General features: G+C 43.3%; 2 protein-coding genes across 4 annotated transcripts in view; one reads left to right on the top strand and one right to left on the bottom strand.

Moving 5' to 3' along the window:
* Positions 1-483: 483 nt before the first annotated feature.
* Positions 484-22995, bottom strand: part of LOC309377682 (glycerol-3-phosphate dehydrogenase 1-like protein) — a 29692-nt gene continuing 7180 nt past the window's right edge. The window contains exons 3-11 of one of the 3 annotated variants that reach the window (XM_081925311.1): positions 14448-14523; positions 13180-13392; positions 6991-7168; positions 5752-5892; positions 4338-4476; positions 3593-3705; positions 2175-2408; positions 1320-1426; positions 484-653 (exon numbers count right to left, since the gene is read on the bottom strand). In XM_081925311.1, coding sequence (XP_081781437.1) covers positions 557-653; positions 1320-1426; positions 2175-2408; positions 3593-3705; positions 4338-4476; positions 5752-5892; positions 6991-7168; positions 13180-13220 — 1050 coding nt within the window. In that variant the 5' untranslated portion in view covers positions 13221-13392; positions 14448-14523 and the 3' untranslated portion in view covers positions 484-556. The remainder of the gene's footprint in view (positions 654-1319; positions 1427-2174; positions 2409-3592; positions 3706-4337; positions 4477-5751; positions 5893-6990; positions 7169-13179; positions 13393-14447; positions 14524-22995) is intronic. The other 2 variants (XM_081925310.1, XM_081925312.1) reach the window with 2 other exon arrangements.
* Positions 19788-22995, top strand: part of OSBPL11 (oxysterol binding protein like 11) — a 45638-nt gene continuing 42430 nt past the window's right edge. The window contains exon 1 of the mRNA XM_081925018.1: positions 19788-20676. Within this exon, the coding sequence (XP_081781144.1) occupies positions 20480-20676 (197 nt within the window). The 5' untranslated portion in view covers positions 19788-20479. The remainder of the gene's footprint in view (positions 20677-22995) is intronic.

Here is a 22995-nt window from a genome sequence, read left to right as displayed (position 1 = left end):
GATGTGGAGACATTGAAGGGAGGCGGAGACTGGCAAAACATCATACAATACCTAGAGCGTTTGATCTCCCTGCCAAGTTCTACCCCACTCAATTTCACAAGTTGATTTCCACTACCGAGCCAGGCTTTTTTTGGCTTCAGTAGATCCAAGTTGAAACATGTGTCACTCAGGGGAAAGAAAGCTTCAGAAATTAAAGACACTGCCTCAGGAGGTTCTTCACTCTTTCACTGGAGGTCTTTAACAAAAGGCTCAACAAGCGCACCTGAACAAAAACACACTCTTCTGTTCCATGTCCGAATTCTCATGAGTGACTTTGAGATTACACCCTCATTTTCAACTTACGAGCCCTATGTAATATCCTCCACTTCCCTGGCTTCTGAAGTTTATACTGAGATGTATCTAGCGGACTTCACTTTCTGTGGAAATAGTTACGCTGTTTTTCTGTATAGCCTGTGACAATGAACACGTAGTACAGATGATATTGTTTTGCTTGCTTTTATTCAGCATGGTCAAACTGACAGAATCCTCATGCAGAGAGGCAAGTCACAACACTATCTTACATGTGTTCCGGATGACTTTGCAAACAAGTGATGAACTCTTTGATAGACTTCCCTTCATAGCAGATCAGGTAGACGTTCACAAATAATGGAAACCTGGGAGAAATGCAATTGCTAAAGTAAATTTTCATGCAAAATACAACCAATTTAAGTTTTTACCAGCAAGGTCATTTTTAGCCTGCTGTTCCGTACATGGCTGATGCATGATGTAAACTTTATGATTAGATACAGGACAGAATACTATCGAAATATTTTAAAGCACTGTAGCAGGTATGAATGGAAGAATATCAACTTCTGTTTCTCTGTGTCTCAAGTCCAGTTCTCAACATTTCCACGTCAATTTGCAATTTTTTAAATAAGAAGCCTCATGAAAATTCACTGGCATTTTAAAGCTGATTTCTCATTATACAAGTTATTTACAAATCAGTTTTCCATAATTTAATGCATTTTGTATGTTATTTTCACTTAGATGTGCACTTTATCCTACTATATGCATTTTGTAAACATTGCTTGGCCATAGAACTTCATGCAAAATTCAGAGAAGTGTGATGTTTGAATGATGAGTGTGTTTTGGTTCCCATACCTTCTCAGAAAGCGTGAATTATGTAAATTCACCTTTAAATACAAACTAATCCCCCAACCCTAGTGATGGCTCACAACAGAGACACCCAAGAGTTTTTCCATGGCCAAAGGAGCCAGCAAAGTGCAGAGAATACTCTGACTTCTCAGGCAGGATATTTACTAGAAAGTCAAGCTACATACTTGTCAACCATTTTCTTCTGCTTCAGGATTTTGTAGACTTCAGCAGATGTTTGAGGCCCTTGTAGCTTTTGCCCATTCAGCATTTCTTTTTCTAGCTGCTCAATTGTCTGGAAATTATTTTAAAAGAGTGTTAGATCATTTGTATTTGGTTTAAAGGAAACTGCATCACTAAACTCCATTTAAAACTAAGTAATAAATGTGAAAGTGCTGAAGCTGGAACTCCCTTCGTTCTCTTTTGCAAAGAATAGAGTCTGCACAAAATTATTATTTCCAATCTAAGCAATACCCAAGATTTACTTATACATACTAAAAACGTATGTGTTTTTAAATTAGGACAAGCATCTCTCATTTGGTATTATTTCCAGCTAAACTCTGTGTGACACTAGAAAGCCGAAACAGCTATCATGTTGAGTAGTGGCAGATACCCACCACTGACTTGTCTAATCTTTTAAAGCTATCTAAGTTGAAGACCATCACATCATTTTCTGGGAATGGATACCACAGTTACGTGGTGTGAATAACTATGTCCCTTTCTTTGTTCTGAATCTCCCACCATTCTTTTTTACTGGATGGTGCCTGGTTATATTATGAAAGGAGGAAAGAGAAGAGCTTCTTTCTATCTACTTTCTCCACATTATGCCCATTTTAGAAAGTTTAACATCACACAAAGTCAGTTATTAGCAAGCGGCCTTGGTCACTACCACTGGTCTCATCCACAAACAAATGCATACTGTAATATACTATAGTTAGATATGCCCCCTGTCCTCATAAGTAAATGTAGAATACTATTGAGAAAGGGCTGATAAGGCAAAAGTGTACCCATTACAGCAATTAATCTTGGGGTCAAATACTTACTTTTCCACCACGTGCAAAAGCTTCAGCCACCTTCCTGTTGCGTCCCCCGTAGCATGTGGTAATCAGATCAGCAACACCACAACTTTCCATAAATGTATTTATTACTACGGGGCCTTTGCAAAAGAGTTTAGCAAAGGCAATCATTTCCATTAGGCCCAAACGAATCACAGCTGCCTTGGTATTGTCACCTTGGCCCAACCCGTCACAAAAACCAGCCCCTACTGCAACGATATTCTAAATCCAGTTGGAAAAGAGGGAGAAAAGGAGAGTGAAGAAAAAAATCACATGAGACAAAGGCATCGCGTTTAATGACTTCAGAAAGCATGAATGCTTAGCAAAAGGTGCCATTCACAAATGCATTCCAACAGCTGCATTTCTCTATTCGGTTGCTCCTAAATGCCCCCAAGAGCAAAACTGCATGCAGTTCAGTGGTCTATTCAGATATATTCAGCAAGTGGTGTCTGCAAGTCTGGTCACTATAAGAAGTGCTGCTGCAGTTGAAGAATATGCTGCTAAAATATGTCTTGGTAGTGACAAGCCACACTTCTTGTTTATCAAAGCAGCTGGTGAGACATTTCCATAGGATCAAAGCAGCTAATGAGATGTATCCTTGTACTGAATGTTTTTAAGTGAGATAGTGATATGAGGGAGGGATCATAGCTCTGTAGCACATGGTTTTTAGGCGGAAGATCCCAAATTCCCTTGCATCTCAAATTACGGTAAAAGCATCAGGTAGAGAGTGATATTAAAGGGCCTCTACTAATGACAGCAGTAGACAGCACAGAGCTGATCTACAAATAGTCTGACCTAGAAGAAAACAACTTTGGATGTATTATAGAGTAATGCCTATGGTGTTGTGTGGACGCTGGTTTTTCTTCCTCTATCAGAAACCTGAAAATAAGTATTTCACAACTCCTCATAGTGGACAAAAGTATGTGTATGTTGTCCCACCTTCAACAAATCTCTAAAAAGTACTTTATCATATGTCCTACAAACTCCAGTGCAGACGTTGCCTAGAAAGTCATCTAAAAAGTGCCCAACATAAAACTAACAGATCTCGCTTTAAAAAAGAAGTCATTGGACATATTTCCCCACTGCCTACATCAAAGCCAAGAAAATTCACTTGAGAATAGTATGTCCAAAGGATTACATTTTTTCTGAGGTGACAAGTCACATATATTTGCTTCCTAATTGGTGGCAGCGATTTAACAACCAGCTATTGTCCTACCTATATCTAGGCCATTTTTAATTAGTATAGCAAGTGGGATGTAAGTGCAGTTCTCCCATTTTACAGATTTGTAAAGCCAGTGTACAAATGGATGAGAAAATCTGTGAAATTTTTTTTGAAAGCTTAGCTGGCCAAACAGCTTGCAAGAAACTTTAATTGGCCTCACAATATTTGATTTGGAATGACTCACTTTTAAGGCTCCACAGAGCTCCACGGTGTCACAGTCATCTACCACAGTAATTCTGAAATTTGGGGTTTGCAACAACTCTTTATAGATCTTTCCACTTTCAGGATTTTTGCAACCTATGAAAAGAAGCACAGTAAATCAGGACTGAGGTGTTGGCCAAGTAACACCATATCATATGACTTTAACTTAAATGGAAGCATCTCTTCTAATCTCAGCTATGCTTGCGACTCACCATTAGACTCACCATACCCAAACCCAGTAAGCTTTCTATAGGGAGAGATGCTCAATAATGATTTGTAAATACGCTTTCAGTGCTGTGTTTTCGAAAACACAAGAATGCCTGTATTCAAATGCTACAAACATTCCCATTTGCAAAAGGATGGGCAATAATAATAAAAACCACCTAGGTCAGCTGTGAGTGTCAGTGAGATATAGAGGATAAGAGTGTTGGACTAGGGTGACGCAAATTCAAATTCCCACTCATCCATGAATCTCATTGGGTGGTCTTTACCAGCTGCTACCTTTCATTCTTACAGGGTTGTGCAGAACACAGCAACAACAAACAAAAAAGTTGGCAAGGGTTTTTTTGGTGGGGTGGGGGGAAGTCTCATCACAGCAGCTATAGATCCACAGATATATCTTCTAGATCACCACAAAGTGGAGCAGGGGAAACATTCTGGATCTATATTCTGAGTAAGTGGACTGAACTGATCCCTCGTTTAGTCATTAGTCTTGAACACAGAATTACCAATGGTGGTTTCACAGAACTTTTCATCGGCCACTTCATTTGCGATGTTGGCTCCCATGAGTACACTGACTTCTATGCCCAGCTTCTCTCGAATGATGTCCGATATGAGTTTCAGTCCTTTAGGGCCTTCATCTATGCCCTGTTTAACAGGAAGGCAGTGAACAAAAGTAAGACTAGCCTTCCTTGCACTTCAGTAGATGAAACATAGATCTGATCCTGTTGTTACTCTATGAAATTGAGCCCGTGCAGGAGTTGTTTACAACAAAGGATAATGGGAACAGACAGCACGTTGTTGGGTTGATATATATCTTGGTTATGACCCACACAGTACATTTCTCTTAAGATTGATGTGTGTTACATAGCCAACTTTTTATATAATAACATAAGCTTTAGAAAATAAAATAATATATTGTGGGGAAATGACTAGTCCTTTCCAAATATGGCACTTTTGCCTTCTGTTCTGCATCTCGGGGTGTCCATAGCTCTTGAAACCAACCCAGAGGCATGGTTCATTCCAACTGCAGGCAGAGAGGGAGTGTGCTCTAGAGTTACTATTATTTATCACCCAAGGCAGGTTAAAACAATTAAAACACAATGTTAGAAACAATTTTGTCTTCACCCCATAGGAGCCAACTCCTAGGGACAATGGGGGCTTCAGCCTTCCCAATAAAATATTTGAGGGGGCTCCCCCCCCAAAAAAATTGATGGGCATTCCCATTAAATAGTGTGTGTACTGTGTCATGTTATAATGATCTCAGGCAGGCAAGCATGCCCCGATAAGAAGTAATGAGACTCCAGCGATTTTATGTTACGTTTATTTACAAAAAAAACCCCATACATCTACAGCACGGCTTCTCACCTGCTCACATTGACGATAGTTGGTCAGTCTGAACCTCCGCCCCTTTCACAGCAAGAAGGATGCCAAATTCCCACCCTTCCCCTCTTTCCCTTCCGTTGTCCTCTGAACTTATCCAGTCTCCTATAATGGGGACTGAGAGGCTGGTCTTCCCCCTCCCCACTTCCACTTGACACACTCTCAGTCCTCTGCTTATCTGCTGATTGCCTAGCAACACTTCGGCTGCCTCCTAACTCTCCCGCTTCTTGAGAGCTAACAGTGTCATCTTCTGGAAGGGTGGTTGAGCTACCCCTTCTTGGCTCTGTCAGCTAGCTCTCATCTGCAGTCGGTCTCTCACTTAGCTCAATTTCTGAGTCTTACTCTTCCCCTGCGCTCAGGTGAGCCATATTCGTGACACATGTTATTGATTATGTGGGGTGGGGCTTACCTGGGCCCCCACAATATTTTATTCAGGTTGGTGCCCCTGCTGCACCCTATATGCAGTCAAGACCCTGGAAATTCCACTGTTCCATTTTCTCCCTAACCAGTCCTACCCCTTGGGAAAGGTTCACAAACTACCTTGATTAGCGAAATTCCAATGGCTCCTTGTTTTACATGGCCAGTTAGCTGCTGACAGATTTTAGGAATGAACTGATGAGGTATAACAAATATTATAATGTCTGCACCATTTACTGTTTCTGCTGGGTCTGCTACAGCAACCTGAGACAAAAAAGAAGAAGAAAATGTAAACATTCTATTACTGAAAATCAAACAAGGGCAGCTATCCAGCAGCATTTCCCATAGCGGCAAGAGTGGATCGAGATGACATTCACATATATACACATTTTGAGCATGCAATGTGTATTTCCTGGGGTTGTGCAAGCAGGAAGGCACATCCATATATGCAACACAAGTATTTCCTGCAGCAGTCTTAATATGGCCAGTTGTCCTGAATTGAGGTCCGTACAAAATAACATTAATCTACTAACTCACATCAAAACACAATGTTCAACTGCAAATGAATATTTGGAGAGAAAGAAACCACTCTTTTACATTTATATTATATATAAGTAAACATAGATTTAAGCTTTGCATCTGAAAAACTTCTTGAAGTTCTCTTAGCAACCTAATTCTACCAATGTTTGCTCAGAAATAAATCCAGTGGTGAGAGGCTTGCTTTCAAGTAAGTGTGTATAGGATTAGAGCCTCAAGCTTGGCAGCCACTTGGGGGGGGGGGATCAACCTCGTGCCCTGCCTTTGTTGTGCACATTCTACAATTTGGGACACAATGGTTTGCAGGTCCTCAGAGTATTCTGGAATACCAAGTAGGTTTGAAGACAAATAATGTATCTAAGCCTAACCAATTGCAAAACTCACAAGGTTCTTGCATTGTTCTGTCAGCTGTGCCAGGGTTTCTTCTCTAGTCTAGATAACTCACAACTCATATCAATGTCTGTGTGTACCTATGCTGCTCTTTAATCAATAGCATTATCCTTCTGATAGATTTTGTGTACCATTCCCTTCTCAGTCTGCTCCTGGGAAAGCTGCACAGCTGTTCTGCTATGTTTTTTTAAAGAAAGGGCAGATTTTTCTAAGCTTGAGGAATGGGGTGGGGGTGGAAGAAATCCAAAAAGGAGTAGGGTGTTTAGCTCACAACGTTAAGCACGAGCCTCATAAAAAGTGAGCGACCCAAAATGCAGCTATTGTACACTAAATTCCCAGCGTGGAAGCAGCCTTTGTTACATTGAATTGCATTATGGCCCAACTACACTACCTTTAAAACCTGAAACTCCAGTTAAGGAGTTACATTGAACTTACCACGTTAGGAGGTAACTTATGCCCTGGGAGATACTTCACATTCTCATGGTCTTGGTTAATTATTTCTGTGAGTTTTCGCCCATCGATTTGCTCTTCAAATACCCACATATTTACAGTAGGGTGAAATTTGAGGGATTTCTGGGTATTTTTGCCTATGATTTTTGCAATGGCACTTCCCCTTTAAAAAAAAGAAAAGCGGGGGAGGGGGAGGAAAAGAAGGCAAATCATTAAAGGCAGGGTTAATTGCACCAGAAGCGTATGGTTGCACAAGCACTATATCTCAAGAATTTGGACACAAGCAAAATTCGCATAGTAATTTGGATTTAGCAAACTTTATAAAGCTTTACCTCCTATAGTAAATTTCACAAATGGCTGCCAATGTATACAACATATGTACTGTACATATGCACTGCTTGCGCACTTTGGATGGTCACTTTGGTGCTGCTAACATAGCAGTTTGACTTCATCCCTGGAGGTGCCCTCCATTGTATTTCGAGACAGACAAATGCCAAAACCAACACCCCACATCAAAATTCCATGTGGGGTTTTTTTAGCAAAGAAAATTGGCAGTTTAGATACCTATGTCATATTTAGACCGTAAAGATTTTAACTGAGGAGGAAGTATGGTTTCCCCTTTAAAGAGTTTTGTGCACAGTTAGTCTAGAACTGCTTCTCCACCTAATGCAGAATTCAGGGCAAGAAGGTCTGAGCATTACATTGATCCTGGCCCAACTGGCTACCAATAAATTTCCAGGCCCAGGTTTTGACCAATAAAACCTTATGGCTTAGGACCACAATACCCCAAGGACCACCTCTCTCCATATGAGCCTATCTCAACCCTGAGATCATAATCTGAGGCCCTTTCCTCATGTGAGTCCATGAAAGGTCCAGAGGGTGGCAACATGAGAATGGGCCTTTTCTGCAACAGTTCCCCGTTTGTGGAAAGTGTTCCCCTTCAACCAGGCCTCAGGCTGATTGATATCCAATGCCCTTTTAAATGTGATGTGGGATTTCCGGCTTGTTTTTGTTCTTATTTTTAGTCTGTATTTTGTGTTTTTTATATTGCAAATTGTTGTGAACCACCATGAGATCTACAGATGAAGGGCAATATTAAACTTAACAAATAATGAAAATAAAAATGGGGAGAAATGTCGGGGAACATACTTCGGTACACAAAAGAGTACATGAACCTTACTTGAATTATCATGCCATCTTGCCTAATCTCTATAACAATAATTCCTAATGCTTTTCTCCTTGTTCCATGCAAATAGAAAGGAGACCAGGACTTCTGTCCCCCAGAGGCATCGCAAGGGGTGTGGGGGGGAGTGCGGTTTGCCCCAGGTGTCATGCCTAGGGGGGTGACAAACTCCCCCGGGCGGATTGGAGTGGCAGCGCTCGCACCCCCAGTGGGTGGATTTTCACGATTGGCACGATCACTGTCGTGAAAATCCGCCCGCTGATCGTGCAAATACGCCTTGTGATCAGCCTGGCACCCCCTGGCGGGTGGTGTTTGCTTCGCTTGGCGGGCGGCACTCACATCCCCAGCGGGTGGTATTACGCGATCGGCGGGCTGATTTTCATGACGACGATCGTGCCAATCGTGAAAATCTGCCCGCCAGGGATGCAAATGCCGCCTGCCATGGCGTGCCAGCCTGGGAGGCTCCCACCGCTGGAGCACCCCCTGTGAGACTTGCCGCCACTGCTGTTCCCTCAATGGCTTCCTTGGGGCAACATCAGAGTGTCACCATTGCAGATCCAGTGAAGTTACACTGTGTTTTTCTAAGCCAGATTAATGGTATTCAAGGTCATTCAAGCAAACACAACTTCCTCAGGAGAGCTATATCTGAACGCCTTGTGTTGTGACCGAACAAGTGAAAGTAAAACAGAACCTGGGAGTCCCAAAATTCTGTCAGCAAAATTGTATCTCCACAGAAATGTAAGCAACATAAAGCTACAGCCGAGAGACCAGTTGAAAAGCTTTTCAAATTAATTGTATAAATAAAGTTGGGTTTTCAGGTGGTCTGAGTGTGTTGAGCTACCACAGACTTCACACATAAAACTCACCTCTCTGAAATTAGAACTTAAATAAATCTTTAAAATGCTGGCAATACCTTTTTGCATATGTCTGTGTCAAGCATATCTAAGCCAAAGGTCATCTCAGCTAAGAGAAGGCTGCTAGATCAGCATTGGATCTCTCTACCTCACTGAGCCATGTCCTAGCAGCTGCCTTCATTTTGACAGCTTGTACGTTTCTTTATTAATATATTTATATTCTCCTAATGACACTACAAGATAGCTTGTGATACCTATTGAATTCAGGTTCACAAGTTACTGTATATACAACAATCTAGTAGAGCTCCTAACCCACAGGTCACCAGAGATGAGCAGACAAACTACTCCTTAAGACTCTTCAAGCACAACTTTTGCACATGGGTTAGTTAGTCACACTGATGAAAGAAAAGTAAACATTTGCATAAGGTGGGGGATGCAAGTCCACATTTGTGATTGTGGATATTGAACAAGAACATTGGTTGTTCCAGAGTTCAGGCCAACTAATCTGAAACAGGAAGGTGTGGTATTGAGCTGTCTGAGAATCAGGTTCGCATATGTCATGCCTGACATCAGTTTGATGGCCACATTTTCAAAATGTTGATTTTGTTTGTCAATTTAACAGCTAATAAATAAACAGCTAATAATAACAATAAAACCAAACCAGCAGCAAATCAGAAACCATTATGGAAAATAAAGATTTCAAGGTCTGACTATGAAATCTCCAAAAACAACAACTGAGGAGCGGATGTTTAGTATGCAAGGGGTTGTTTAGATGTTTTTGAAAGTACAGTATTGCTGACCATTGAACTTTCACATCTATTTTGGTAGCTTAAAGGGATGCAACCCTGACTGCAAATCTTACAGATAAGCTTGGAGGTTAGTGTCTCTGACTCAACTCACAAACAAAAAAGCTCAAAATTTCCCCCCACCTCTGAAGGACTCTGACTTGCAGCCTATCACATGAGAGCTGCATCTGTATTTTGGGGTGCTGGTGGGATGTGAGGTGGGTTGCAAAACCAAATGTCTAACCTCTGTTAGACACAACCATTCTGCATGTGTACATGAAAGGCACAATTATTATTTCTTGTAGGGGAGACAGACATCTTTTCTGAAGGTAGTTCCTCTGTATCCAGGATATCACCAAAAAGTTGGTATTTGAAGCTACCCATGCTATGCTGTTGTGTCCGGGGACAGCTTTCATTGTGGCTCATTTTGTGTTTGGGTGCAAATAAGAGGCCTTTTCCAGGATTGGTGCCATGTTTGAGGGAGCTTGCCAGGGGTCACCTTGCCCAGGGCTCCATCAAACCTAACAATGACCCTCTGGTGCCCCCACCCCAGTGCTGCCTTCAGCCTTTCAAAGCTTACCAAGGGACTAGTGGAGATGCTCTGGGCACCAGAGGGGCGGATTTCCATGAGCACAGCTCCAGCTACCCAGTATACCCTTGGACCAGCAACAAAGCAGTTGTAACAGCCACCATTTTCCATATCTCCAGTGCTTCAGTGTAGGATCTGCTACTGCCAATCTCCATGCAGCTAGAGCTTCCAATCCAACAAAGGAACTGTAGCTATGCAACTGGGAGTGGGAAAATTGCAAGTAGCAGGCAAAGCACAAGGAGCAGAACATCCATATTTTATCTGTCATGGTACATTTCTGGTGCATTGTGGGTTGAGGCTTAGGGAACCTGCCTACCTTTCTGCAGGACTTGCCTTCGTAGGTGGACTTAAGGTGCAGATTTAAGGTGTCAGCTTTTCCTGTGAAAGTATCCAACAGCTTGTACCTTGAATGTGGAGTTGGTACAGTTCATCCATGCTACACTCTGTGTGATCTGTTACTGCTTTCCTCCCTTTGCTCCACCCACTCCTTTTTCACTCCTGAAAGAGGTATAATCTCTGCCTAACTATCCGGACAGGAATCTTGTGCTGCCCTTGGCTGTTGTGTCCCATCTCACATGATCAGTCTTTTCTTTCTTCATACAAACAATGGTGAATTTGCACCAAACTACCAACTGAGACATCATTCGAGTATGCCACAAAGAGAGAAAAGATAAGAATAAAATACATAAATCCTCCCTGTTATTTTCAAGCTCAACCTCCACCCTGCTTAACATAAATTCTGAAGCTTGCCCAGGGTTTACATTATGGAGTATGCATCTCTAAGGTCAAGGAGTTCTATAGCTCACCAGAAAAGGTCACTGAGGTGTACAGCCATAATGAAATTTGTGTAGTTGCAGGTTCTATTTATTTATTTAGTGTTGTTATTGTGGAATAAGAACAAAGCCCCTTTCATTGGTGTGGATTTCTAGGTGAGTGCCCAAACTGGATGTTAAGATAACAAAGATCTGTCTCTGAATGCCCTGTTCTTTGAAAGAATGGAAAGGTAAGCATAAATCTTTATGCAAATCTGAGCATAGTAATCTGAAAACGTACATGAAAAGGACAAGGGTGGGGAAGACAGGGAGAAATAGGTATGACTATAATTAAGTCTCGGCCTGTCGGTCAGGGTGTGTGCAACATTTCTCTCTCTTGAGAGACCAGTAAGTAACTCCTGCAAATAAACTAACATTCAATTTCATAGATGGTATCAAATTATTCCACGCTGCGAGGACATGACTACAAAAAAATGCAGGTTTCTCTACTGGTCTAGGAAATAAATTTTAAAAATCCAAAGTGTCCTTCTTGGCCAGTGTTAGTAAATTTTTCATTTTGGTCCTATTAACTGTGCTGGTTGGTCCTAATGACTTTCACTTAGACCTACATGAAGCTACTATGGAAAGAAAACGCTTGAGAAGAATAAACAAAAACCTCCCCTTTCTGATGCACAACCACCATCTTGCTCTGCAAGTACACATTATGAAATAGTACCCATGCTGGCTTTCAGTGTAGGGCTGATATTATGAAAGCACAGGAATAATACCACATCTAAAACAAATTTGGGAAATTAATCCCAAACTGATTTCGGGGGGGGGGGTATAAAATGTACGACACTTTCATGCCCGTTTCCCCTAGCACTTTTTCTCCCAGGGGAACTCAGCCTGTCACTGGATATATATTCCCTTTGAGGCCAATGTTCTAGTCTGATCTGCAGGTGCTATAGAAACACATGAAGCATGGTTCAGACGGGAGGTGGAAACGCTGCAAAACAAGCAAACGATTCCCTCTCGCAAAGCTCTGGAAGGCTGTGGTCCGAAACATGTCTTAGGGAAACCTGTGGGGCATTTTTCCCGAGTAAACTGGTACAGGTCTGTGTCGGTCAGGGATTTCTAGTCTGTCCGACTGTCTACAGAGGACAGACTGTCGGTCTACAGCGTTTCTGCTTGGATTACAGAGCTGCTCTGCGCTTGTCCCTTATTTTATAGCAGAGGTGGCCAACCAGTAGCCTCCCGCTGCTGCGGAACTAAAGTTCCTAGCACCCCTGAACATCGGTCCTGCAGCCTGGGACTGATGGACCGTCCAACAACCATGGGAGCGCCAGAGGCTCCTCATTCCTGTTTTTATAAGGTACTGACATTTCAGGGGAGCATATGCAGCCGCATAGAACAGATGCGCCCTCAGCACTAGCATGCCTCCTCAGCAGGAAGCCTTATTGGATTCAGTGGGGCTTACTCCCAGGTAAATGGGATGGGATTGCAGCCTAAGCAACCTCATCTGCTGGTTTCCTCTGGACTCTCGTAGGGAACGATCGGGGCAATCCAAAGGCGATTAAATTTTCTAAGGTGAAGCGGGGGCGGGGGCATTTTTGCGCAGGTGTCCAAGTTAAGACAGATATGGACCGGGCTATGAATGCAGAGCGAGAGAGGAAAGGTCCGGAGAGGGATGGCTGTCTCTCTCCGCGCTCCCTCGTCCCCTCTCTGGAGAGCCCGTCGGCCACCCTCGGCTTTTGTTGCAAGGGCGCAGTGGCGTAGCGTGGGGGTGCAGGGGGGGGGCCCCGGCCGCACCGGGCACAACATCTGGGGGTTAGGGTTAGGGGGAGCAAATCCACGGGTTAGGGGGCGCAAATTACTTGCCCCGGGTGCTGACAACCCACGCTACGCCACTGCAAGGGCGCACATGCACCCAGCTCATGGGTGGGTGGATAGGGGGCTCTTCGTCCTCTGCCCCCCTGCGATTCCCCCTCGGCTCCGTCCGAGTCGTACTCACCAGTTCCCGGAACCGATAATGCAGACTCTGAGCGCAGACATGGTGTCTGGGCTCCCCACGTCGTCTCTGGGTCCCTTCGCGCCCGGCGGCGTCAAGTTCGGCGCTCGTCCGCTTTAAGTATCCCGGAGGCTGGGAAGGACGCTTGACACACCCCGGCCTGCATGCGCCGCCTTGTCTGCCGGGATCCAGCCCGCGGTGGAAGGAGGTCAGCCCCTAAAGACCAGTCAGAGAAGATCGGGGTCAGGGAGCCCAGCCGGCTGGCGTTGGAAGGGAGAAGTAGCTCTCTTCCTGCTGGGTCAGCCATTGGGGCAAACGAGCCCGGCCCCACCAACCTCAGTGGTGGCTGGTGCTCGTTGGGCAGAAGGCAGGGAGGCCAACGGTAGGGGGAGCCAGAGCCAAGGTCAGGCAGAAGCCAACCTATCCTCCTCCCTGGTGAGCTCAAGAAGGATAACACTGAGACTAAGGAAGCTGACTGCCAGTGTCACCCCCTGGACTGATTGATTGGAAGAAAAAAGGCTGGCAGCTGCTGTGGGGCAGGCTGAGCTTGGTGGGGCAGTGTCCCATTTGCCCTAATGGACCAACTTCCACAGGTTCTGCCAGACCCCCTCCCCACCTACCTGTCTTCTTTCTTATAACCAGTCCAGGTTCTGGCACGGGCTAATAGCTCCCTCTTCTTCCTCAGTGTTGCCTTCATGGCACTCAACAGGGAAAAGGACAAAACTAGAGTGTGTTGGCTCCTTTCAGCCCAGGGGCAGGCTTTGCTAATCTTTTATAATATGGCGTTCTGTGCAAGACCAAAATTTGGCATCCCCAAATGGGTCTTCTCGATTTTGCACCCCCTCTGCTCAGGGCCTGTGGGGGGGAACCGCTCACACTAGCCTAAATCCAGTGCTGTTTCTGCATTACCACTCCTAATAGGCACCAGCTAATGCAGAACATTTTTCTTCTTTGGGCTGTGTTCTTGTACCATTTCTGAGCAAACAATGTCTGGAAGGACCCACATGTATTAAATATGAATTAATAGGTTTTTAAATTTGAATTCAACTTAAACATTCTGAGAAAACTGTCACATTTTATGATTAAAGGAAATATAAATTTTAAGACCAATATATTCAGTATTAGCATATTCCCCAATCACTATCTGGACCACAAAACAAACATCTGTTTTATGGCTACTGAACTTTGATTCATTGATTAATTAAGAATGAGTGGATGTGGTGCTAATGAGTGAATGTGGTGATGATATACAGAGTGCACAATGCCTGTACTTGCTCTGAGAGCCTTCTTGACTAAGGCTGGAGTATAGATGCCATAAAGTAATCTCTGGGTCTGTTAGTTCAGGGTCTATTATTACAAAACAGAAAGAATAGGTCACACTGGAGAAGCAGAAAACTGATCCCATTCACCTATGAGCAAGCACCATTGAACATGTGCTTTAAATATACGGTGTGCACACAAGCCATATATTAACTCAAGCCAGGCTTCTGCTAGGATTTACAATGCCAATAGTGTTTCATGTGGCATAAAGAATCCTAGTTTGGAGTGGGTAGGTGGGCAATGTATGTTGTTTTATCAGATCTAGACCCCAGCCCAGCCCTGATCCAGAACTACCAGTCCTGCCTCACAGATCCCTAGCTCCAGGGAAACACAGCTTTACCCCTTTTGCCAGGCAAAGATTGCTCTTCCCCTGCAGTCATGAGCTAATCCATAAAACTGGAGTATCAGGACCACAATTAAGCCAAGGGAAACACAATTTAAGCGAGAGTGGGTGGCATGTGCAGATGCAGAGATTGCCATGTTGCCATAGGAACTGAAGCACAAAAAAACCCAGTAGAAGTAATGGTAATGTAGCTTTTAGGAAGTAAAGTCCCATGACTGAGAAAGCAAAATTAACTCAGCACATTTGATGCAGCTATTAATATAATTGTGTTAAGATACAAATAGTCCAAGAGGGAATTGAAGTATCAAAGCTGAAGAAAATGGTGTGGTTGATGAAACAAGATTATTTCTTTCTTTCTTTCTTTCTTTCTTTCTTTCTTTCTTTCTTTCTTTCTTTCTTTCTCTCTCTTGTAGCCTCTCTGGTTGTAAATACATGCTTGCTAAGCTAACCCTACTTAAAGTATAAAGGTGACCTCAAGCAACACAATGGATATAGAAGTACTTTCTAAATATGTTGAAAAGCAGGACTAAAGGTGTGATGCTGCAGCTTTTATCTTAGCATCAGATGGGAATATGACCTCCCTCCTTACTGTTCTTTTACAGGAGCAAATGCTACATTGAACATGGTCATGCCAGAAGCGCATAGCTTTCTTGTCACCACATGAAGGCCAGCCTCATAAAGGTCTGAAGTGAGTCACTGGTGCCGTGAACTGATTGCACAGATTTAAGTTCAGTGGAATTGATCCCAATTCATCTCCAAGTTTTCCCTCAATCTCAAGTATTTCTGATAAATACCCAGAGATCCATTAATCCAAAGGCTGAGACAGCATGATAAGGTTAATAATGCAAATCCTTCAAACTCTTTTAGCGGTAGAAACCAGGGAAGCAGGATTGAGGGAAGCTGTAGGAAAGGGAGAACAGGGATGCAGTCTGGTCAGCAACAAAGAACAGAAGAGAAATGATGATATATGGGTCAGAGTTTGGGGAAGGGCTGAAGCTCAGTGACTGAGCACATGTTTTGTATACAAAGGGTCCCAGGTTCAGTCTTTGGTGCCCCCAGGTAGGTGCCCTGAGAGAGACTGCTGTGTGGCACTCTGGAGAGCCAGCCAGCATGGACAAGACTGAAATAAGCAGACTGATGGTTTTACTTAGGGCAACTTTCTGTGTTCCTATGCTATATCCTTAGGTACTTTAAATTGGCTTTGTTCTGAACAGATAGTTAGCACCCCAACCCCAGTATAATTAGTCCTTTATTCTGCTCCTTCTGACAGCACGCCTCTAGCCGAAACTGGGCCATTCCCTTCCCCTATTCCTTTGAGGCAAAAGTCATGCATGCTTGAGCTGCATTAATAAATATGTGATTTCACCCCTCAGATAGCTTGATGGTTGTCAGGGGAACATATTTTAGGCTCTTTGAAGCACAAACAGGTTGCTTTTGTTCACATTAGGCATGTGAGCTGTTGACTTTTGTGGGTGTGTTAAGTTTGCTACCTACACTTTCAAAGCTACATGTCGTTTGTTTGAGGCACCCAGCTGTCTGCTGTTTGTTTAAAGCTTCAGCGAACCCATTCGGAATAAACCTGAATTGATTACCTGATACAAATTACTAACATACATTTTAAAGAGAAAGATTGCAAGTATGACCTGTACATAATCAGGACCAGCATATACGCTTGGTTTTCCAGTGATCAAGAAAATCAGAATCCATCTAGTAGATATTACTATGTACTGTAGAACACCAGGAGCCATGGAGGGAGCTGAATATTTGTGGCCACTAACCATTCAGTTAAGGTCAGTATTTTCAATGTATTTTTATGTTTCCCTGGATTATAAAGTGTTGTGAATGAATAATAAGGGGAGGGGGTGCATGCAACTGAATGCACTCCCTGAATGATGATAGGGCAAAGTTGACTGAACCTATTATAAGACTGGCTTCACATGTCATCCAAGATGGCCTGATCTTATTCATCTTGTGTGTGGTAGAAGATATTAAAAACATAATTCTCTGCCAAAGTTCGAGCGCCCAGCTGTGCTGGAAAGAGGTTTTTTATGTTTCCTATGTGAATAGAAAGCAGGAGCACTAATGAAAACCCTTTAATGGGTCCAGTGGCGTAGCGTGGGGGGTGCAGGGGGGGGCCGGCCGCACCGGGCGCAACATCTGGGGGTTAGGGTTAGGGTGTGCAAATCCACGGGTAGGGGGTGCAAATTACTTGCCTTGCCCCGGGTGCTGACAACCCACGCTACGCCACTGAATGGGTCTCCCAACAGCTGAACAATCCCTTTGGCTGCAGCATTTCAGGGCATAAACTATGTTAACCAACTAGTATCAAGTGTCATGTAAATCAATACTTTGCAACCCAGCCACATCCTCCGCTTGAAACATGTAACCTGTCACATCATATGGTAGAGGTGTGGTGGTTCACCTATCTCTTAATGTGAGAATTATGTGAATTTTGTGTGTCATGATTTGGTAAAACTTAAGATAAAAAAGACGTTTCATCATCACCATTAAAAAACAGGTGTTTGACATTGTACTGGCTTCTCTTCTTTCACATGTAGTATTTAGTTTGGTCACTAGAGGGAAACAGCAGCTAAATAAAATCAATCTACAATTCTCTTTTGGTTTTAGTGTGCTTCAGGTGTAAGACTTGATTCATTTTATGTTATTGTGTTTGCCTAAATATTAATGCTGGGGAACTATTAAAGAACAGACCGCACCTATTGCTGGAAGATTTGAAAGTAGTCTGTTAGGGAAGACACATACTACTATGCATATGCAAATAAATAACTTAATTTTTGTAATCAAGAAGCCCTTACATGAACATATAATTACAGGTAGTTATTTCACTTTTTATATTAAAAGTTAAAGGTTTTCTAATGCCTTGTCTATTAGAATCTGTTAGCCAATCTAGTATACTGTATATTATATTATATTATGTACATCAATATTATATATTGCACATATATAATATTTGAAACCTGAAAGGCAAAGAATGTTAACAACCATCATATGGAAAGCAGCTGTCATGCTCACAATGGAAACTGTCGGTATCCAGCCAGGACTTTTCAATTGCTGCCTTGTGAAAGAGCCTTTATTTCTAGTGTATTGCAAGCCAAAAATATGCATATTTTTATAGGAGGAAAATCACTAAATGCAGGGTAGGGAACCTGTGACCTTCCAGGTGTTGGATACAGATGCATTCAGCTCCCAGAATCCCTTATTATTGACAACCTGGACTGGGGCTGATAGGAAACTGAAATGCAATAATGCCTGAATGCCTATAGGTTCTCCACTCCTATACTAGGACATCACAGAGACTAACAGCACAACTGTGTGCATTTTACTAGGAAGTAAGCTCCATTGTCTATAAACAGGCTTACGCTCTAGGGAGTATGTTTAGTATAGCAGTCTCAGTTGGTTTAGATCTCATAGGGAACAACCTATTTCATCAAGTATAGCAGGCATTGTGCGTAATGAAAAGCCATGCAGTGTCACACAGGGATGAATGAGGAATACTTCTCCATCTGTGACTGTCCACTGTGTTTTTGCAGCACAGGTAGGATCCCAAGGCAGCAAGATCCATGGCTTTGTCTTACTGAGTAGCATATAGGAATGGCTAAACTTTTGGGGCAATATAAGAGTGTAGACAAAGGTCCGTATAGTTAAAGTTTTGGTTTTTCCAGTAGTGATGTATGGAAGTGAGAGCTGGACCGTAAAGAAGGATGATCATCAAATAATTGATGCTTTTGAATTATGGTGCTGGAGAAGACTCTTGAGAGTCCCATGGACTGCAAGAACATCAAACATTCTTAAGGAAATCAGCCCTGAGTGCTCACTGGAAGGACAGATCCTGAAGCTGAGGCTTCAATACTTTGGCCACCACATGAGAAGACTCGACTCTCTGGAAAAGACCCTGATGTTGGGAAATATTGAGGGCACAAGGAGAAGGGGACGTCAGAGGACGAGATGGTTGGACAGTGTTCTCGAAGCTACCAACATGTGTTTGACCAAACTGCGGGAGACAGTGGAAGACAGGGGTGCCTGGCGTGCTCTGGTCCATGGGGTCACGAAGAGTCAGACATGACTAAACAACAACAAGAGTGTAGACACTGGTGGTACCTTCCAGGTGGCTCAGACAACTTCCACCAACTCTATGGGCCCAGAAAATATCAATAGGCTCTTCTACACTTGTTTTCATATTTAAATTGGCTTTATCTTTAGCTGAAAAGAACAGAATAATTTGGCTTTTTAAAATATAAGTTTAGCTTCAATCAAGCATGTTCTGGTCCAAAAAGTCTTATACGTCACAATTGGCTAGCCTTTTTAGATGCCACAAAATCCATTGGGTTGCAGCCAGCTAAGTTAGAGCACGCTATTTAAATGAATGAACTTAAGTTAGCCATGCCCATTAATTTCAACGGGTTTAGTCTGGTTCGGGCTAAAAAGTGGTCACAAGCCCTTTGTTTTTCATTTTGCTGCAGCAGACTGGAGCTGCTGGGGCTGCAAAGAACGTCGTGAACAATACGGAGCAGACGAGAACTAAAATATAAGAGGCTGTGTGAAAATAGATAGATCTCCATACACCCAGACGTGGACTCAGAGGGCGCGTTGGCGTGCAGCTGAGTCACACCCTTGCTCCAAGTTCGGTTTCTTCCTCAGAAATAAGAGGACAACAAACAAACAAACAATGTTTGATTTAAAGGCCCTTTATGTTAGCCTTCTGGTGTTTTAGGCAGGTATTATTATCATTGTTCGTTATTATTTATTAATTATTGTTATTATTACTGCCAGCTCCTCCTTCCTATGTCAGGGCATCCCGCCCCCGTTTCCCTTAACAAAGATGGCGCCGCCAGCGCTCACGCCCGCCCTCGGCCTTCACGGGGCGGAGAAACAGGGACGAAGGCGGCGGGGAGCGGCTAAGCCTGACCCGGAAGGGGTGGGAGCGGCTCCGCCACTGCTGCTGCTGCTGCTGCCCTCGGTTCGTGTGGGCTGCGAGCCGCCGCCGCCAACCCTGGAAGACGGAGCCTGGCCGAGTGAGGGAGGGGGCTGCAGGAGGGGCGTTTGCGGTTCATGGTGAGAGACCAGCCCCAGGCAGGCAGGCAGGCAGGCAGCCTCTGGGGGAAGGAGGTACAAACCCCAGGCGGCCGCCCTCCTTTCGGCGCCAGCATCCCGCCTCTCTGAACAATTGAGGAATTTCCCGCTGTCTCCCTACCACCCCACTTCTGCGCTCCCATGGGATACTGAGGTGCGCGGAGCTGCTCCCCCGGTTTAAACACGCCTAGGGAGCGAGTGCCTGGACGTTGCCAACGCAGCTGGCTGCCCTGCTCCCGATTCATTCTCTGAGTGTTCAGGAAACTCTTCTGTTGGATCCCTGGCCTTTTCCCCAGACCTGGCTCTTTCCCCCTCCATATTCTCCCTGTGCCCCCTTCAAAGCTGTCATTCGAGCTTATTTCCATAGACTTGCTCCATCTCTGGCCCACATTTGGCCCCATTCACAAAAGTTCTACTCCAGAGTGACCCCTCGTTTTTTTCTAAGGATACTTGACAGCCTTGATAAAAAAAGTTTTCCCCGAGCCCTTGTTGACTTGGCTTGTTGCACTCTCCCACCCTTGGGTGGGCAGGGGCCCGACAGGCCCCACCATGCAAAGTGGGGAGCCTGTGTCTACGGCTCCGGCAGCGCCACCGACAGCGATGAAAGTGTCTGAAAGTGAAGGCAAGCTGGAGATTTTGATCCCAGCCCAGAACTGCACAAGCAAGAGCAGCAGTAGTAGTGGCATCAGCAGTGGTGGGATCAGCAGTAGCAGAGGAGGAAGCACTACCAAAAGCTGGCAGTATAGGTGAGTATCTCTGCTGAAGCCTAGTGGGGACTGACTTGTTGGTATCTTAAGTGGGTGGTGGTTCTTTCTTTAGGGGGGAGGGGGGAGTATTGAGAAATGGGAAGCATACACCTAAAACCATCCGGTGTGCTTTCACCACGGAGGCCTGACCCTAAAGTTGCAAGTGTTTTATTTTGTATTCTGAAGGGCTTTGGAATGATGACACAGTAAAATGTGATGTGCTGGAATTTACGTTTCTAAATATGCCGGAATACTCAGTGGACACATGTGGTGGAACTGCGATCTTCTGCCTGTTTACCATTGCACTCCTTTGGGTTGTACTTTAAAGCATTTAGTGCTTTGACAAATGTTTAAATTGTCCCTTGGCAAGAGCTGCTTACATATTTGGGTATACAGGTAACTCACAAATTACATGCTTTTAACTAGTGTGCATTCAGCTTCACTCATTTACCAATTAAAAAGAAAATGGAAAGGGGGCGGGCATCTGAGATTAAAAACTTTGGGTTCAATGGCAGGTGGAACTGCCAGTGTGTTTGACTATATATGATTTTGATTTTAGGCGCTATTCCCGGAACATAACCCCAGAGTTAGTTGAGAGTTGCCTGCATACCTAAAAATAGCAGCTTTGTACCCAGGGTTGCTTGGGAATTCTAAGAAGCCCCCCAAAATCAGTACAATTTTGAAATCAGTAATTAAAATCAGTGCAGTTTTGAAAGATTCAGTCTTCCATTCTGATTCAAAGTGGCATCAGTTATATCCAAACATAGACGAAAACCTGCTCCTTGATATCAGAAATGGTTATGCAAAATTTGGTTATGATATCTGAAGAGATGTCCAAATGCAAGGAACTTTCCAAAATATATAGTAGATAAATGTAGAAATGCTTCCACTGATGGAACAGTCAGGAAAGGAAAGCGTAACATTGAATTTCTCCCCGTGTGTGAAATAACACTGAGACTTGTGCAAAATAGACTTTGTTTCTTTCTAGATATTACTATATGTCCTGTTCCTTGATGTAAGGAAACAAAAATGAATACACATCATCCCCATACAGGCATTTCATTATTTCACATTCAGTTGATTTTTAATATTTACAGTCAGTTAATATCTGGTCTAGTCAACAATGCTGAGCTCAATAGACTTGGTATAAGGCAGTTTCCCATAAGATTGATTTGTGAATTGCAGGTGTTCTATACATCAATTGTGTAATCATATCCATTCGTACTAGAAAATAAACCCCAATGAATTCACTAAATGTATCTACTTTGATGCTCCTTAAATACCTTGTCATTGTGTTTTCATTTTAAAGCAATTGTGAGAAAGTATGTTTAGGGAATGTTGTTGTTGTTTTTAAATGTCAGGACATTGCTAAGCACCAGCTTCAACTCCCCTAAAGCATGTCACTTTGAATTTTCACTTCTAATGTTACATTACACTTTCTCCTCCTAAGTTGCCAGCACATTACTCCTTGAAGCTATTAGAATTTTCTTTGAACATGGTAAATGATTTCATACATGACAAAATGAAACCAATCACTTAGTTCTTGGCATTCACCTGGTTCAGACAGATTATAGTTTAGAATTCCATACACAAACCTGCTTCCTCCTCCCCTCCCCTCCTCAATTGAACATGAAGCTGTAAGCAGGAAATTGGAAGTATCCACTTTCATTTTAAACCAACTGTGTTTCATCCAAAGCAGGGACTGCTGTTTTAACTATGGTTTGTTCCAACAAGTCAGGATCAGAAACCACAACTTGATCTTGACTTGTTTTGACAAACTGAAATTCAAACCAGGGGGGCTAACATTTGTAACTCCAGATGTTAGACTCCCACTCCCATCAACCCCAGCCATGACCAGTAGTCAGAGCTGATTTGAGTTCAACAAAATCTGGAGTGCTGGTTTAAACTAACCACAGTTTGGACAAAATTACAAACTGCAATTAGTTTAAAATAGAAACACTGCTTCCCAACTTCTCATGGTTGCATTGGAGGAGAAGAGTAAAAATGGTAGATACATGAACCTGAGACTGAGCAATTCTAGTAAGTTTGAGCAAACCAAACTATGATCTCCCACTTTAGACATAATACTAAGCCATGGATTGTGTTTTGTTGCTCCCACACTTACAGAGGGAGGAAACAAAGCAGGAGAAATCTCCCACGTTCATGGTAAATCATGAGCTATGTAAAATCAGCCTACTTAAAGAGTCTACTCTTGGATTCAGGCTTGGTCCTATCTGTAAAGTACAACTTTTCATTATCATGAGCCTCATCTGGGAGTCCAGGTTGCTCCAATTCTGCTAGTTTATAATGTTTTGGAAA

This window comes from Podarcis melisellensis (assembly GCF_964234715.1).
Source record: "Podarcis melisellensis genome assembly, chromosome: 1".
Lineage (NCBI taxonomy): Eukaryota > Metazoa > Chordata > Lepidosauria > Squamata > Lacertidae > Podarcis > Podarcis melisellensis.
The sequence above is the reverse complement of the archived record's forward strand: the minus strand, read 5'-3'. Positions and strand labels throughout refer to the sequence as shown.